The sequence below is a fragment of the Typopeltis vanoorti genome, chromosome 1 (genome assembly GCF_054136105.1).
Source record: "Typopeltis vanoorti isolate ZY-2024b chromosome 1, IOZ_Tvanoo_1.0, whole genome shotgun sequence".
NCBI classification, from domain to species: Eukaryota; Metazoa; Arthropoda; class Arachnida; order Uropygi; family Thelyphonidae; genus Typopeltis; species Typopeltis vanoorti.
In genome coordinates this window covers 91114435-91131280 of record NC_143549.1, presented here as the reverse complement: position 1 = coordinate 91131280, position 16846 = coordinate 91114435, and the positions used below count along the sequence as shown (strand labels likewise).

The following is a 16846-nucleotide window of genomic DNA, read 5'->3' as shown; positions in this document are numbered from 1 at the left end:
TTTAAGGAAGCCTGTGAGATTATCATCATCATTATTATACCACCCCAATCTGAACAATAACGATGGTCTAAAAATCCCAAACATATGGAAGGCACATATTAGACCCATGGAACCTTCCTCTCTAAGAGTAATTATAAACAGGACTATAGATAATCCAGGATCCCAAATCAAAAATAACAATTGTAATGCTAAAAATAGGACATCATTGGTACTGAAAGAAAACTATCTATAAGAAAGAATGTTTATTCGTGTTATCATAAATAGAATTTAGCTTGATGTAGTTTCTAAATAATTTTTTTTTTTTTTCACTAGAGGTCATGCCAGTAGAATAACCTGTAATCAAATCATTGTTTCTGTAGCTTACTGTATGTAATGTAACTCAGCTTGTCCTGTATATTTATATATGCTCCAAATGATGATCTTAATATGAAGATTGAAACATCTGGAAATTAAAAGTTTTTTTTTTTTATAACATGGTTGTAAAGTCCATAATTTCTAAAATGAGTAATAGGATTTATTCAAATAAAAAAAAAATCTCTACATAAAAAACTTTTTTTTTCTGCCAAAAGAAAATAATATAGATTATATATATGAAAAAGTCCAAATGGAAAAATTAGTGAAATTTTTGTTCTAAAAAACAGATAAAACATATTTCAGGGCTGTTCAATAGTCAGCACCTTTAATATTGAAAGTGACCACTGGATGAGATGCAGTAAGATTCAAATTAAATGCTAACAAAAAAAAAAATTATTTAAAGACAAAATAAATAAATAAACAGAAAGTCAATAAATCCACTTTAAATTAAAGAACAGATTTATAAATCTTAACATAGATGACAATGCAAATTGATCTAATAATGTAATGATATTATTAACCACACCTGTCTGCAATGCTCACAGCTGGGTGGTTAAACCCATCTGTCCATAAAGATGAAATATATCAAACATTTTATGCTTCAGATCATCCATGCTATTTCAATGGTATCTGAATGTTATTTCAGTCTCAATGTATACATTGCATTCATGACTAGTATGATATGTAAACATTTCAGAGCTAGTAATATGGTTAAAGTAGCTGGTACTGCAAAACAGAACAAGTCAGCTTATGAAGAAATGAGAGTGTAAATACACGAACAGAAAACTTATCAGAGCAAAATACAAAAATTCTATTGTAAATTTATAAAACAAATGATCAAAGATGATAATAACATAAAAAATAAATAAACAGAAGCTGATGAAAAAAAAAAAAAACACTGAAAAATAGATATGCTATAGCAAAAAAAAAAAAAAGAGAATTTTACAAGGATGCAAAACAATTGGAAAAGACAACTTTGAAGAAATTGCAGTGTCAGAAATCCTGCTATAAGAAGTGGGACATCCAAATCATGCAGAATAGAAAAGAAACTGGAGAAGACGAAATCATAACTGAACTTCTGAATGAGGTGTTCAGAGACCATGGGGAAAATGCTACTATGATTCTGATAAACAAACCAAAGGCAAAGCAAAAGAAGTAAAGAACTACTGAACTATCAGTCTACTATCACCGACACACAAAGGTTGTAAAAAAGTCATGGCAAATAGGCTTTGCCCACTGAAATATTTAATAGGTTTACGACCTTTGATTCATGAGATTCACATTTAAAAAAAAAATTGTGACTTTCTTTTTTTTTTAATGTGAAAGTTATAATATTAAAGCCTTAGTCATAGTTAAAGCATGTAGAAATCATCTAAACAAGCCAAAAGAAAGCAGCTTCTGTAAAGGAGACATCTAGAATCTAAAGTTAAATTAGTTGCAATTTGCTCTCAACCAATCTGTATCCTTTGGATATTTTTGTCATTTTTCAAGTTACACAACTCATAGCAATTTTTTTTTTATGTTTATATTCTTTACTTCAGAACTTGGTCAACTGAAATCATATTTTCTTATCTATGTGGTCAACACTTTTGGAATCTTATGTCAAGATACTGTTCCTACATTGCAATAAAAGAAATGGTCTTCATTTATTCTTCCTCTTATATATATATAGTTTAGATTGCTTTCAAAGAGTGGAGAGTATACTCTCCACTCTTTATTAGCTATTGTCTCAATTACAGAATGTCTTATCAGGAAAGTGTGTAAACAGTGTTTATATTTCATAATAAAATTATACAGAGTTGTCAAATTAATTTACATCTGAAGAGGAAATCAATTTCTTCCTCCCATAAAAACCTTTAAGGATTGAACATCAATATATTCTATGTTCTTTTGTTCATTATAAGTCTTGGCTTTCCATAAAAATTTACATTACTTTTACAAAGTTTAACAAATGAATACTCAATATAAATAAAAAATGAGAGACAAAACATTCTCATTTTTACTGAGAAATATAGTTCTATTAAGAACTATATTTTTATATGTTAAAAATTGACATATGTTAAAAATCAATGAATATTTCAATTAGTTGAGCTATGAATGCTGAAGTGCAATGCTAAATTATTACAGATCATGTTCTTTAGAGTTACACGGTGATCAGCATTCATTTTAAAAATTTATGGAATTTACAACCGTGTTAAAAAACTTTTTTTATTATCTCAACGTTTCGATCTTCACATCAAGATCATCATCTGGAACATACATCAATATACAAGACAAGCTGAGTTACATTATTAACTGTAAGCTAAAGAAACAATGCTTTGATCACATGTTATCTACTGGCATGACCTCTAGTGAAAAAAATAAAAAATAAAAATAAAAATAAAAAAAAATTTACAAATTATATCAAGCTAAATTCTATTTACAATGACGGAATAAATATTCTTTCAGATGGTTTTATTTCAGAAACAATGATGTCCTATTATTAGTATTACAATTCTTATTTTTTGCTTTTAAGATACTGGATTTTCTACAGTCCTGTTTATAGTTGTTCTTAATGAGGAACGTTCCGTGGGTCGAATATATACTTTCCATATGTTTGGGATTTTTAGACCATCATTATTGTTCAGATTGGGGTGGTTGATAATAATCTCACATGCTTCCTTAAATTTCCGTTCATACCATGTTTTAGTGTGATGTAGACAGCAAGTGCTTTTCCAGTCAATTCTGTGTAAGGTATTCAAGGCATGATCAGAAAGGCTGGCTTCACCATAATTATTATATTTAATGTGTCGTTTATGTTCTTTTTGTCTGATAGGAATTGTGCGTCCTGTTTCTCCTATATACGGTGTGTTGCAAGTACAATAAATCCGGTATACTCCAGGGTGGGCTAGTGGAGGGAGTGGGTCTTTGGATGAGTTGAGCAAGCTTTTTAATTTTGCAGGAGGTTTAAAGGTGGCTTTGAGGTTGTATTCTTGTGGTATTCTGTTTATTTTGTCTGATGTTCTTTTAATGTAGAGAATGATTATAGTTTTACTGTAGTCTGGTATGTCTTTGTTTTTTATTGAGGTTTTGTAGAGAATTTTGTTAATAGTGTTTTGGCTGTATCCGTTTTTTTGCAAAGTATTAATGATAATTTTAAATTCGTCTTTCAATGCATGTTCACTGGAGCAGATCTTCAGAGCCCTGTTTTTTAGTGTGTTGATGACATGTAGTTTTTGTGTCGGGTGGTGGTAGGAGTTTATGTGTATATGTTGTCCCATATGTGTTGGTTTCCAGTAAACAGGGAAGGAAAGATTGCCAGAGGGAAGAAGTGTGACAAGTATATCCAGAAACGTAAGTATGTTGTGTTTTTCAATTTCAATTATGAATTGTATGCATTTGTGTTGTTTGTTTAGGTGGCTAAGGAATGTATCTAATGTCTGGCAGCAATGGGACCAGATCGCAAAAATTGTCAACGTATCTAAGCCAGACTTTGGGTTTTAGAAGGGTGGAACCTAAGGCAAGTTGCTCAAAATGTTCCATGTAAAAGTTAGCAATGGGGGGGGGGGGGGGGGAAATAATGGCGAGCCCATGGCTGTGCCTTCTTTTTGTAAGTACAAGGCATCTTGCCATACAAAATAACCCGACCGTAATACATGCACAAATAGCGCCGTGATATCTGGAGGGAAATTGTTCTGTAGGAGAAGGATTGTGTCACTGATTGGGACATTTGTGAAGAGGGCAGACGTCGAAACTGACTAATAAATCATCTTTTTCTAATGTAATGTCTTTTTGATAATGCTTATGGAGTGTTGTGTGTTTTTGATATAGGAGGGGGAAATGACCTACCAACTCCTTGAGTGTTGCCGCTAATTTTTTGGCTAAGTGATACGTTGGGCTATTAATTCCTTCAACTATAGGTCTTAACGGTGTATTTTCTTTGTGAATTTTTGGTAGCCCGTAAATTCTTGGGGAGCGCACCTAGTGAGGAAATAGTTTTTTGACCGCATCTTCGGGCCATGTGGTAATTGACTTAAGTAGTTTCTCTGTTTTGTTTTTTATTCTGTTGGTTGGGTTGTAGTTAACTAACTGGTATGTGTTATTGTTAGAGACCAGCAGATTCATTTTTTCTACATAAGTGGTACGGGTTAAAATAATGGTGGCATTTCCTTTATCAGCTCTGGTTATTACTATCTTCAGATTTGTTTTAAGTGATTTTATCACTGTTAATTCGTGTTTAGTAATGTTGCTTGTTATTGTTTTGTTATGTTATTAGTTATTCATCCCTAATAACATAGTTATTAGGGATGAATCTTAGGCCTCTTTCAATATTACACATAAATTCAAGTTTGGTTATCAATTTCGGTGGTATAGCAAAATTTAAACCTTTGTTAAGTATAGAGATTTCGTCTTTGTTTAGAGCGCGGTTAGATAGGTTGACTATGTTATTGATACCTGTAGATGATTGGTGGTCCTGTTGTTTCTTGCTTCTGGTTTGTTGTTGTTCACTGTGGCAAACTTTGAATATGGCGGCTGGTTTTGTCGTTCTTTTAGTCTTTGGAATTTGGAAATTAGGTTCCTTTCTTCGTTTGGAGGATGTCGTGTGCTGTGTTGTCCGTAATCTTTTCTAGGATCATCCAGATATCTTTGTTTACGTAGCTTGAAAGTTCAGTTTTTTCTTTTAGTAGCTGATTTTGTGTAGCAGCTAGGTTGGTTCTTTCTGGTAGCTTGGATCTGCTCTCTGAGAAGTGCTTTCTCCATGCAGTGGTATAGTTGGTAGAAAATCTGTAGAAAGATTTTTAAAGCCCATGGATGAATTATATTTTTTTTTTTCATTGCTATTATTGATTAACATATTTTAATGGGATATATTAACCATGTAAAGTGAAGAATTCTATATTTTAAAAATAACCTGAATGAGTCATAGCGTATTCAGTTGGTTTCTGCTCATCTTTATTGTTTCATCACTGAGTGCATGGTTGACACCCTTCAGTCCCAGTATGCACGATATTAAGATAGCATTCTTGAGTATGCTATTAGATTACCCTTAGAAATCATTTTCAGGAACAGAACTGCTCAATGATGCTTTCTACCATGCTGTAGATAATCCAGTATCTTAAAAGCAAAAAATAAGAATTGTAATACTAAAAACAGGACATCACTGTTTCTGAAAGAAAACCATCTGAAAGAATGTCTATTCCTGTCATTGTAAACAGAATTTAGCTTGATGTAATTTTTTTTTTGTTTTTTTTTTCACTAGAGGTCATGCCAGTAGAATAACATGTGATCAAAGCATTGTTTCTTTAGCTCACAGTTAATAATGTAACTCAGCTTGTCTTGTATATTGATGTATGCTCCAGATGATGATCTTGATGTGAAGATCGAAATGTCGGGATAATAAAAAAGTTTTTTAACACAGTTGTAAATTCCATAAATTTTTAAAATGAATTACAGATCATGCTTTGATCAACTATATTTCACACCATGCAATAATCGATTCTTAATATTATTAAAACCCACTAAGTCACACAGTACTATATCACACGTAGCTAAAGAGAATAACTATTTTGGCATCAAAATCAAGTCTGCTTGGGCCATCATTAACTGAATGCAAAACTGTTTAATGAAGTAGGGATGGAGTTTAAAATGCTTTAAATGGCTTTCAGAAAAGAAATACCAACATAATGTCCATTTAGAAAAATGAGGTGCTCAATATATACATAATTATAGAATGAATGCTATGACTACTTTTCAATGGAAAATGAAATACTACAAGCATCTACAGGCAGTTTGACTGATTCATGGCTGTTTGCAATTCTTTAAAGTTCACATTGATGAATAAGAACTCAAAAACCAATTGGAGATGTGTAATATTCCAAATAAGTCATTGAGCAGTTCTGTTCCTGAAAATGATTTCTAAGGGTAATCTAATAGCGTACTCAAGAATGCTATCTTAATATTGTGCATAGTGGGACTGAAGGGTGTCAACCATGCACTCAGTAATGAAACAACAAAGATGAACAGAAACCAACTGAATACACTCTGACTCATTCAGGTTATTTTTAAAATATAGAATTCTTCACTTTACATGGTTAATATATCCCATGAAAATATGTTAATCAATAACAGCAATGAAAAAAAAAAAAATTGTAATTCATCCACGGGCTTTAAAAATCTTTACTAATTTTTATTTTTTTTTTTTTTTAAATATTTGATTTTACCATTTTTACTGGTGGTACAAATATGAAGGATGATGACATGTTTTTAAAAGATTTAAAAATAATAAAATATGTTTATAAGAAAATTATATTCTATATATACTTGAACAAGGTATGTTGCACTGACTTGTTTGCTTTTTTTGTGTGTGTACACCTCTTCTGGTAGCAGCTCATAGCTTTGTCTACATCATTCGGACCTGCATATGGCGATCAAGATTTGGGCTCATTTCAAAATAGTTCATATTGTTGTCTCATTCAGTTGTCCAAAAATCATATGTGATTTTTGCTTTGTTATCACTCCATTCATATCTCTTAATTCAACTTTTTACTCTAAAGTGATAACTTTTCAAGGTATTTGCTATTTCACTCTTCCTTTTAACCATAGTCAATATCAAAGAATAATTTTAATATAAAAATGTTTGTATAAGGCAGTAGACAATTCTATATTATTTTCGACCATCTAATGAATGCAAGAAATTAACATAAACTGGGTTGTATATTGGCCAAAGAATTTTAATAATTGATGCTAAGTAAAAGAACACCAACAAGTTTTGCCAACTCAGCTGTCTGGCTTTGTCAGGGTGTATAAAAGAGATACAAAACAACTTAAACTGTTTGTTTTAATGAACTGACTACAATTGTATTTTTTACAAATACAGAAGCATGCGTACATCAAATGCAAGGAGCATGTATGATATCAACTATTGTTATACAGGAACATTCTGTAATTAGCAGCGAAATTTAACTCAGGCGTGCTTAATGATCTTATGAGGGTCTTCCAAATATCAACTAGAATTAAACCTTGATTTCTATTGAGTTGCGTTTAGAACGGATGACTGCTATAGCTTCTTTTATGTTTCGGGAGCGGAAATCTTCTAAATAGAGCATGGAGCTTTTGTCCCATTGGATGGTATGGTTTGTCCTCGAGAAATGAAAGGCTAACCCAGAGTTGTCTTCTCTGTTGTTGTTTACATCTCTGACGTGTTCTCTTTTTCTTATTTCCAAACTTCTTGAGGTCTGACCAATAATTTAACCCACATAAACAGGGGATGTTATAGACACTGGCATATTTGAAGAATGCATAACTGTCTTTCGGAGATCTTAAAAAGTGGCAGATAGTCTTTCAAGGTTTAAAAGTCACTCGTATTTCATGTGGCCTGAGGAGTGAAGCAATCTTTTTAGAAACTGTCCCAGCACAAGGAATGGCAATGGTAGATTTGTAACGTGTTTCCTCAGATTGTTGTTGTGGGGGGTCACAGAAAAGTATCTTATGAATTAGTTTTTTTGGATAACCACTGTCTATCAGGGTTTTTGATATATGGGATAATTCATCTTTGAGATCTTTTTCTTCTGTCATGATACGACTGGCCCTATTTTTGAGCTGTGTACGATGCTCAGTTTTTGAGAAATGTGGTGCGAACATGTGAAATGCAAATATTGACCTGTATTGGTTGGTTTGCGATAGACTGCAAAGCTGATATGTCCGTCCATATCTTTTTTAATTAAGGTATCCAGGGACAATAGTTTGTCCTTCTCAAGTTCCAAGATGAACTTTATTTTGTGATGGAAGGAGTTAATCTTGGTCAGAAAATCAAAAGGATCTTTTTCTGTGTTTTTCCACACGTACCTGATGCCTCAAATGAGGCATCAGGTATGCAGATTTGAGCAACTTAAATGTAAAAAAGCTAGACTTATTAACCACCTTACTTTCTTAAAAAGATGCAGGAACTACATCATCATTCCTAAGCTTCTAATTATGAAAGAACAGTTCCACTCAAGAAGGGCTAAACAAGTATATTTCAAAACATCCTTGGTGCTTTTACGTGAGAGAATACAACATGTTAGATTGGAATTAAGCAAAGTAGATGTGACATGCTATCAAATATATGAAGACATATACCAAAACTTTTAACAAGGCCTTTTCTATCAGCAAAAAAAGTCCAATTGAAAAATTCAACGCTCTTTATGAAAACAGTTATAAGTCAAGGCCTAATCTACCAGATAATAAAGTAATCTTTAACTTCTCTGACCATGTTTTATCAGAAGTTAGTACAGTAATCCCTCGATTAGTGCGACCCCCCAAATAGTGCGTTTTCGATTAGTACGTAATTTTTTTTCGATACCCAAATTCGATTAGTGCACCTAGATTCATCTTAAAAATAAATGTTACAGATTTTAAAAATTTTCTATCTATACATTTTTATGGTAACTATTTTAAAAATTAACTCACCATAATGAAATCATTTAGTTACCGATTTAAAACATTTTATGAAGTTATTTTTAATAGCATACTACACTGCTTTCATGTACACTATGTCCACTATGTTCCAAATTTTTACCACCTAAATTTATGTCGTCTGCTATAGTACACCCACAGATTCAAGACCCATCGACACTTCTGCGCATGTCACAAAAAAGATAATCCGTTCCGATAATAGGGTAATAATCCGTCTTCTGGAATGAGTTGTTTATTATTACACGTCGGAAAATTAACTTATCTTTTATGATCAGTGTAGTTTTTAGTGGTAACTATTTTGCTTGTATAACAGTTGGGAAATTTTATCTATAAAGCATGCGATTTACGTGTTGGCGACCAATTCGTATGTCCTTCATTTCTTTCTCCTCCTTCAATGATAACATTCAAGAGTTAATTAAATCTCATTCTGAAGAATTGAGTGATTCCGACCTGCTAAATTTAGATACACAGCTGGAAGACCCAGAAGAATATAAAGAAAATTTAACCACTGATAGTCAGCCAAAAGAGATTTCACAGAAACAATTTGAAAATATTTTTCGTACAATCGAAGTTTTTAAGCAGCAATGCTTAGAGGCTGATCCTGATGAAGTAGAGAAGCAGTAGAAGAGCAGAAGAGGCAATAGGGCCATACCGTTGGTTGTATGAAAAAAGAAAACAAAATGCCCACCAAACTACGTTAGCTCAATTCTTTGTTAAGAAGTATAATAATTTTTTTTTTTAAATGCCAAACCTTCGGACTTAAATATCCCACCATCAGAATTGAAAGCTCTTACATCCTTAAAACATAATAAAAATATAATCATTACCAGAGCTGACAAGGAAATACCACTGTGGTTCTTGATACCAATTCATATGACCGAAAAATGAATTTATTACTCCAAGATCGTAATACTTACGTCAAACTGGATTATGACCCTACAAAATGTCAACTCAGGAAATTGAACACGTTACTTGATGAAACCTCCTCCTTAGATGAAGAAACAATTAAAAAACTCAAGACATACCATGCTAGACCTCCCAGAATTTATGGCTTACCTAAGCTTCACAAAATTAATGTTCCTCTCAGACCCATTATAGATTCTATTAGCAGTCCAACTTACAAGTTATCAAGAATCTTATCTAACCTTCCCCGTCCTCACATAGGCCACTCAGCCTCTTAGATCAAAAATTCCACAGAGTTTCATGCAAAAATAATAAAAGACATTCAACTGTTAAAAACTGATTTGTTAATTAGCTTCGACATCGTCTCCCGCTTCACGAACATTCCCCACAAAGAAACAGTAGAATTATTAACTCAAAAATTTCCTTCTAATATAGTTGAATTATTCAAATTTGTTATTACATCCGGTTAGTTCACCTGGAAAGGTCAAACTTACAAGCAAAAAGAAGAAGGAACAGCAATGGGATCTCCTTTATCACCAAACTTAGCAAACCTGTTTCTAGAACACCTTGAAGAAAAAATATTCACTTTTGAACCCAAACCAAAAATTTGGTTACGATATGTCGACGACGTATTTGCAGTCTGGGATCACCCCGAACAGGAATTACAACTGTTTCTAGATAAAATAACCCTTCTTCACCCTCTCATCAACTTTATGCTAGAAAAAGAATCAACACAGGGTATCTTCTTTCTGAATTTACACATTCAAAGAAGACGGTTCCATCGCCACGTCTGTCTATCGCAAGCCTACATTTTCAGGTCACTACATTCACAATTCTTCTGCTCATCATCCATATCAGAAATTTGGCATCATTAAATCATTAGTTTCCAGAGCACACAAATTCTGCTCCTCTGAAGATTCTCTAAACCAAGAACTAGAAATAATCAAAAATACAGCTATACTAAATGGATATAATCTTAAAACAACTCAAAAAATCATCAGTCACCTTCCCACACATCAACCCAGACAAGAAGAAGTCCATAGGAGTCCATTGGAAAAGTATCGTTATCTATATTTTTTTTTTTTTTTCAAAGACTTAACCACATACTTGTGAAACAAATTTTCAAATGAGCACTTTTTGACAGTAAGCATTCTGTTAATATTTAATTTAAAAAAAATAAATAAATATTATTTGCTCTTCAAGCGTCCATGGCTCAGTTGGTTTAGACAAGTCCTTTGGTTGGAAAGACCCAGATTCAAATTCTGTCTATGTTGTTAGGAACCTTTATTGGGTATTTTCAATCAAACAGTGAGTAAGCTAGTCTCATACATAGGTGGAGGGTTTTCTTCTGGAAACTCAGGTTTTATCTCTCAAAACAACACCTGCAATATACAGACATAGGATTAACCACCCTATTCCAAAGGAATAGAGTAGTTAATCCTATAATAGTGAAGTTAATTTATATTTACTTTACTATTAGTCATATGAAAATGAAGCTGATATAGAACCAAAGAATATCAAACTTTTTAAAAGTAACAGGCATTATAAATAAAATTTTCAAACCCAGTTATGTACAAAAACACACATGAATAAGAATCTACAATACAGTAGCTAAACCCACCTTACTTTATGGCAGTAAGATATGGACAATAAAAAAAGCAGATGAAAGAAGAATTGAATCATCTGAAATGAAATTTCTGTGCAGAACTGAAGGAGTCACAATAATGGACAAAATGAAAAGTAGCGAAATCAGAAAAAAACTTGGAATTACAACCTCCCTAAATGAAACAGTTATCTGCTATAGAGAAAAATGGAAAGAACACATACTGAGAATGAATAGAAGCAGAATACCTAAACAAATTCTAAATTACCACCCAAAAGGTACTCGATGCAGAGGAAGACCCTTGAAAAGATGGAATTGAGTCCAGAACAGAGGCCTGGAAAGGAGGAAGAACTTTACTATTATAAATAACGAAACAATTCAACAAACTCATAATATTAATAAGCAATTATTTGGCTTAAAATTGCTTAAGTTTTCGTTACTGTTCTGTTATAGTCACTGCCTGCACAGTAAAGCATGGATCTCTATGTCAGCATAAATCAGGAAGGATTCACTCCTCACAAAAAAAAAAAAAAAAAGTTGCCTTCTGAAAACCACTGATGTAACCATCTCTGGAAAAAGAAGAAAACATTAAGTTAGCTAATGAAACACCTAAACGCACAGTTTTAACGTACTTACTGTTCTTATCTCAACTAATCTGTCAATTGCTGGATCACCTTCTAATTTTTGGCATGATACTTTTTTCAAAATTACATAAGTGAGATTGATAAGATAGCTTAACATCATTTGGTTTTTCACTTCCAAAAAGCTAATTCCCTAATAAAATACAATAAAATATATTATATTCACAACTAAAAAGAATTTAAATTGAAAAATTTAATTTTGAAAAATCATTCACAATTAACTAATAACATTTTGTGAAGCAACAAACTGTGTATTCTATGGCATTACAAAACTGGTCATTATTTTTGAGGTTGGAATCTAGCAATGGATTAAAACCTATTAACTATATTAATAGTAGCCTCATATATAGGAGGCAACAAAATCAATAGCACATCAGTGCCATGTGTGGGCAACACATGTCAAATAAGTTTCTAGAGGTTTTTAACATTATTATTATTATTATTATACAGGCACCTTCATGGAGTTCATACTCATCATGGGAGGTCCACACTTCAAAACAAATAAATAAAACACATTAATTAACAGTGATCAATACCTGTACAATATCTGTCATATTCTGTCTTGAAATCAATTGACAAAGCGCACACAACTGACTCAAGCAATCTATTCCACTCATTCGCCACTCTCCAAGCAAAAAATCTGGTCCTCACTCCCTTACTAACTGCACTCTTAATCAATTCCCATGGATGACCTCTAGTTTTCCTCACATTATTCATGTATTGAAAATTCTGTCCACATCAATCCTATAAATCCTCCTAAGCAACTTGATATGACTCTATCATATCTCTCTTCTTATCTGCCAATCAAATAGTTTCTGTAACCCACAAGTCTTCAATCTCTCTCTCTCTCCTTATATGGAGCATCATACAGTCCAGCAACCATCTTAGTTACTCTCCTCTGAATCCACTCCACCTCATCCACATCTCCAAGAAACCCAGGCCACTAAATCTGTGCACAATAATCCAGCCTTATAAAGTGGAATAATAACCTTCTTATCTCTGCATGTCAGGATGTTCTCCACTCAATAGGGCAGACACCCATGGTCCGCATGTCTTCTTTTGGTTGTCCCATCACTTTTTCGTTTTAGGTTGTTCCCATTCCTTAGATTAGGTTGTTGGCCATCTGAGCTAAGTGTAAGGGCCCATCCTGCAACAGATTCCTTGTCACCTTGGCCACATACCCATACCATCGTAGGCATGCTTCCCTCTTCTTCTCTGTGATGGGGATGTCATCATTTGTAATATGGCGTAATCATGTGTATCCCAGTGTCCATCGAAGCATCTGCATCTCCATGACATGTAGTGCCTGTTCATGCTGTTCGGTTATTACAAGTCTGCATCTCTGCTCTATAAAGTGCAACTGGTTGGATGACCTTGCAATAGATCTTGGATTTGAGATGCAGGGTATTTTCTTGTCACACGACTCCAGTGACCTGGTGCCATTTCAGCCATGGAGCATTAATGGTTGTTCTGGCATCTGGGAGGGTACTACTATCAGATGTCACACAGGATCCAAGATACTGAAAGCTTTTAGTAGTAGTAGGTCTTAGTAAGTTCAGTACCATTTCCTATATCATCAATAAACAAATTAAATAGTATAGCCCAAATAGAGAGTCCGGTAACATGCCTCTATATGACTGTGCACCTGTATAGACAGACTACTATCCAGTATATCTCCATCAATCAATCTCTTATCCATATCACCAGCTTCATGTCCCTACCGATCTGATCAGGGGCGGCTCGTGCATAGGCACTGTGGAACTGCAGCACCCCCAATTTTTCTCGATATATAAATATATTTATTAATTTATTTATATTTGCTTGTAATATTTAATTTTATCATCAACAATTCTACACAATTCTCTTATTTTGTAAAAAAAATAATAATAATAATCCATCTTGAAGAAATTAGGAGGGCGAAGGATGCTAATGGCACTGTTTTCCACAGTGTCATATTGCTATGTGTGCAAGCATATGCATGTCATAGTGAGATGCGAGCTATTAGCATAATGCACCACTGTCTGTCGCACAGTTCCACTGTTGTTTATATGCAGTTTGAGCTAGTAGAGTGTTCGTAGTGCTTATCGTGTTTAATCCGTCTCTTTAAATATTTGGACATTACAATTTCAAGACATAACATTTGTTATAGTAATTTTTAAGTATGTTAAAAATACCCTTGCCTTTAATACAAAACATCATACATCTCCTCCAGGAGATGTGCTTTGCATTAAAGGTAAATATTAAGATTAGTGATCAGAGCTTAGCTACTTTTACCAAGAGTTGCCTTGGTCTTGCACTACTTTGAGGGTCAGCTAGACTTCCAATACGTGCAGGTGCAAACTTGACTTGTTTGTCTGTTTGCTTACTTGGGAAATGGAGTAAAACCAGGTTTAAAATAGCTTGGTATTTTTAACATTTATTATACCCAAGGTAAAATACTTTCTACATTTATATCTCCTCCTGAGATTTTTATTTAATAAGGTTAAAACACCTTATGGTAACTTGTTCTGGTAAAATACTTATAAGCTCTGTATTACTAAATCTTGATATTTCTAGCCTGGCTCCCACTGAAGAGACCTCAATAAAGGTCGAAACCGGTCTGGGAAGTGGCCCCCCGCCTTTAATACAAAACATCATACATCTCCTCCAGGAGATGTGCTTTCCATTAAGGGTAAATATTAAGATTAGTGATCAGAGCTTATTCTACTTTTACCAAGAGTTGCCTTGGTCTTGCACTACTTTGAGGGTCAGCTAGACTTCCAATACGTGCAGGCGCAAACTTGACTTGTTTGTCTGTTTGCTTACTTGGGAAATGGAGTAAAACCAGGTTTAAAATAGCTTGGTATTTTTAACATTTATTATACCCAAGGTAAAATACTTTCTACATATATAATTTTTAAGTAATTTTGAATTATACTAAACTGTAATTTTATTGATAATAAACAATATTTTTGTTTATTATCGATAAAAACAAGAAAAACAAAACAAGAAGAATATATTTTATTTTTGAGTAAATTTGAATTATACCAAACTGTATAATTTTATCGATAATAAATAATATGTTTTCACGTTTAATTTTTTTTTTTAATTTTTACCATAATGTTGATATTTTATCCAAACACATATACACTGTACTTACAGTGTGTATGTATATGATAATAAATTTCCTGATAATTAATATCTTTTACTATTTATAATAGTAAAGTTAATATAAATTAACTTTACTATTATAAATAACCAAACAATTCAAACTCAAACTATTAATAAGCAATTATTTGGCTTAAAATTGCTTAAGTTTTCGTTACTGTTCTGTTATGGTCAATGTTACAATGCTGCTATGGTAACAACAAAAAAAATGAGCATTTTCTTATAGAAAGTTACTGTATAATTATCAAATTCTTAAAAAATGGCAGTCAACGATTCAAATAAATTTTTGACAATTACTTCTTGCGAAATTATATGAATAAATTAATGAATCAGCACATACAAGTGTAGCCCAAGTACTAGTTTATGCCACATGGAATCCTTTCTATTTCATAATGCAAACTTTCATTTGTCATTATTTGTATTAATGACATATCATTATCTTCTTCATCTAAAATATTTGATCAGTTAAATTCACAAGAAAATAATTTTTGAAAATTGATTTCAATGGCCATCATTGTGCTGGTGGACTTAACAATTATGAAAAAGTTTCTAAAAACAATGTACATGTAGCTTTGGACATTCTTCATACAAACAGAAGTATCTATAAATTGAATGATTAATTTAACAGCATAAAACTTTTTTATTAAGTCCATCCCTCTTAGAAAAAGCTTGTAAACCTATTCTATACTTAATATTGTGGGTGGGCAGTGTTAAGCCAGTACCCCCTGCTTTAAAGAACATTGTACGTTTTTTTAAGCCACCTTATGACTCCAATATGTAGGATGGTGGTTTTACACTAGTTAATGAAAAACCAAGCACCTAAAACTTTCACGAAATGGATCTGTACTCTCCAACCAACATGCTGGTTGGTTGAAGAGTGCTGTATATTTGGGCAACTAAGCCAGCATCTGCTTTGAAAATGCCATATAACTTTTAAATATTCTTTTACAGCATTTATCATCATCTTTTAATCAAGATACTCATAACAAGCGTTACCTATTGAGGAGTTCATTAACATCTGATGTCATCTCAGTCGAATAAAGCACCCACAGCCTATTTCTATAGCAATATGTTGTTCCTGATTTTTTTTATATGATAAATCACGAGTGTACTTACAATGTGTGTGTGTGTGTGTGTGTGTGTGTGTGTGTGTGTGTGTGTGTGTGTGTGTGTGTGTGTGTGTGTGTGTGTGTGTAAATTTAATGCAATTACTGTTTTCTTGCTTTCAGAAAATAAATTTCATTTTCTCCCTCCCTCATCAGCTAGTCACTAAGGCAGAAAGGGTTATTCTTCCCAAAAACTCTGATTTTTTTTCCTCACAAGACAAACTGGCCAGAGAACACACACAAGTAATGCACATAGCATAGTGTCAATTGTTTGTATTACAGTGTTAATCTTTTTTTTTTCTGATGGGATTAACCACACTATCAGAGCAGCCTTAGTTAGGTTTCTGAAGAGCTAAAAGTTACTTGGCTATGACAGACCACTGAGAATAACATTAAAGGGAAGATGATCTCTCTCTCTCTGAAAGGAAGAACAATTCTTTTTTATTAATCTAAATTTAAGTGTGATATGGACTTAGGTTTGTCATTATCATTTCTTGATATGTGTCTTCAAGGTATGGAAATGGCAAAATCTATAGCACATTAAGGCTCTGTGTGTCTGCTTATTGGAAGTTATATATACCACTGATACTATGATTGTCCAACATAATTAAGTTTATTATTACTAGCTTCCTACCGAAAATTTTCCTCTGCATTAATCT

General features: G+C 33.0%; 1 protein-coding gene across 2 annotated transcripts in view; it reads right to left on the bottom strand.

Moving 5' to 3' along the window:
• LOC150110201 (neuroguidin) overlaps positions 1 to 16846 on the bottom strand; it is a 176128-nt gene that overhangs the window by 132557 nt on the left and 26725 nt on the right. For both annotated transcript variants that reach the window (XM_090392175.1, XM_090392167.1), the window contains exon 3: positions 11930 to 12067. In XM_090392175.1, coding sequence (XP_090248301.1) covers positions 11930 to 12067 — 138 coding nt within the window. The remainder of the gene's footprint in view (positions 1 to 11929; positions 12068 to 16846) is intronic.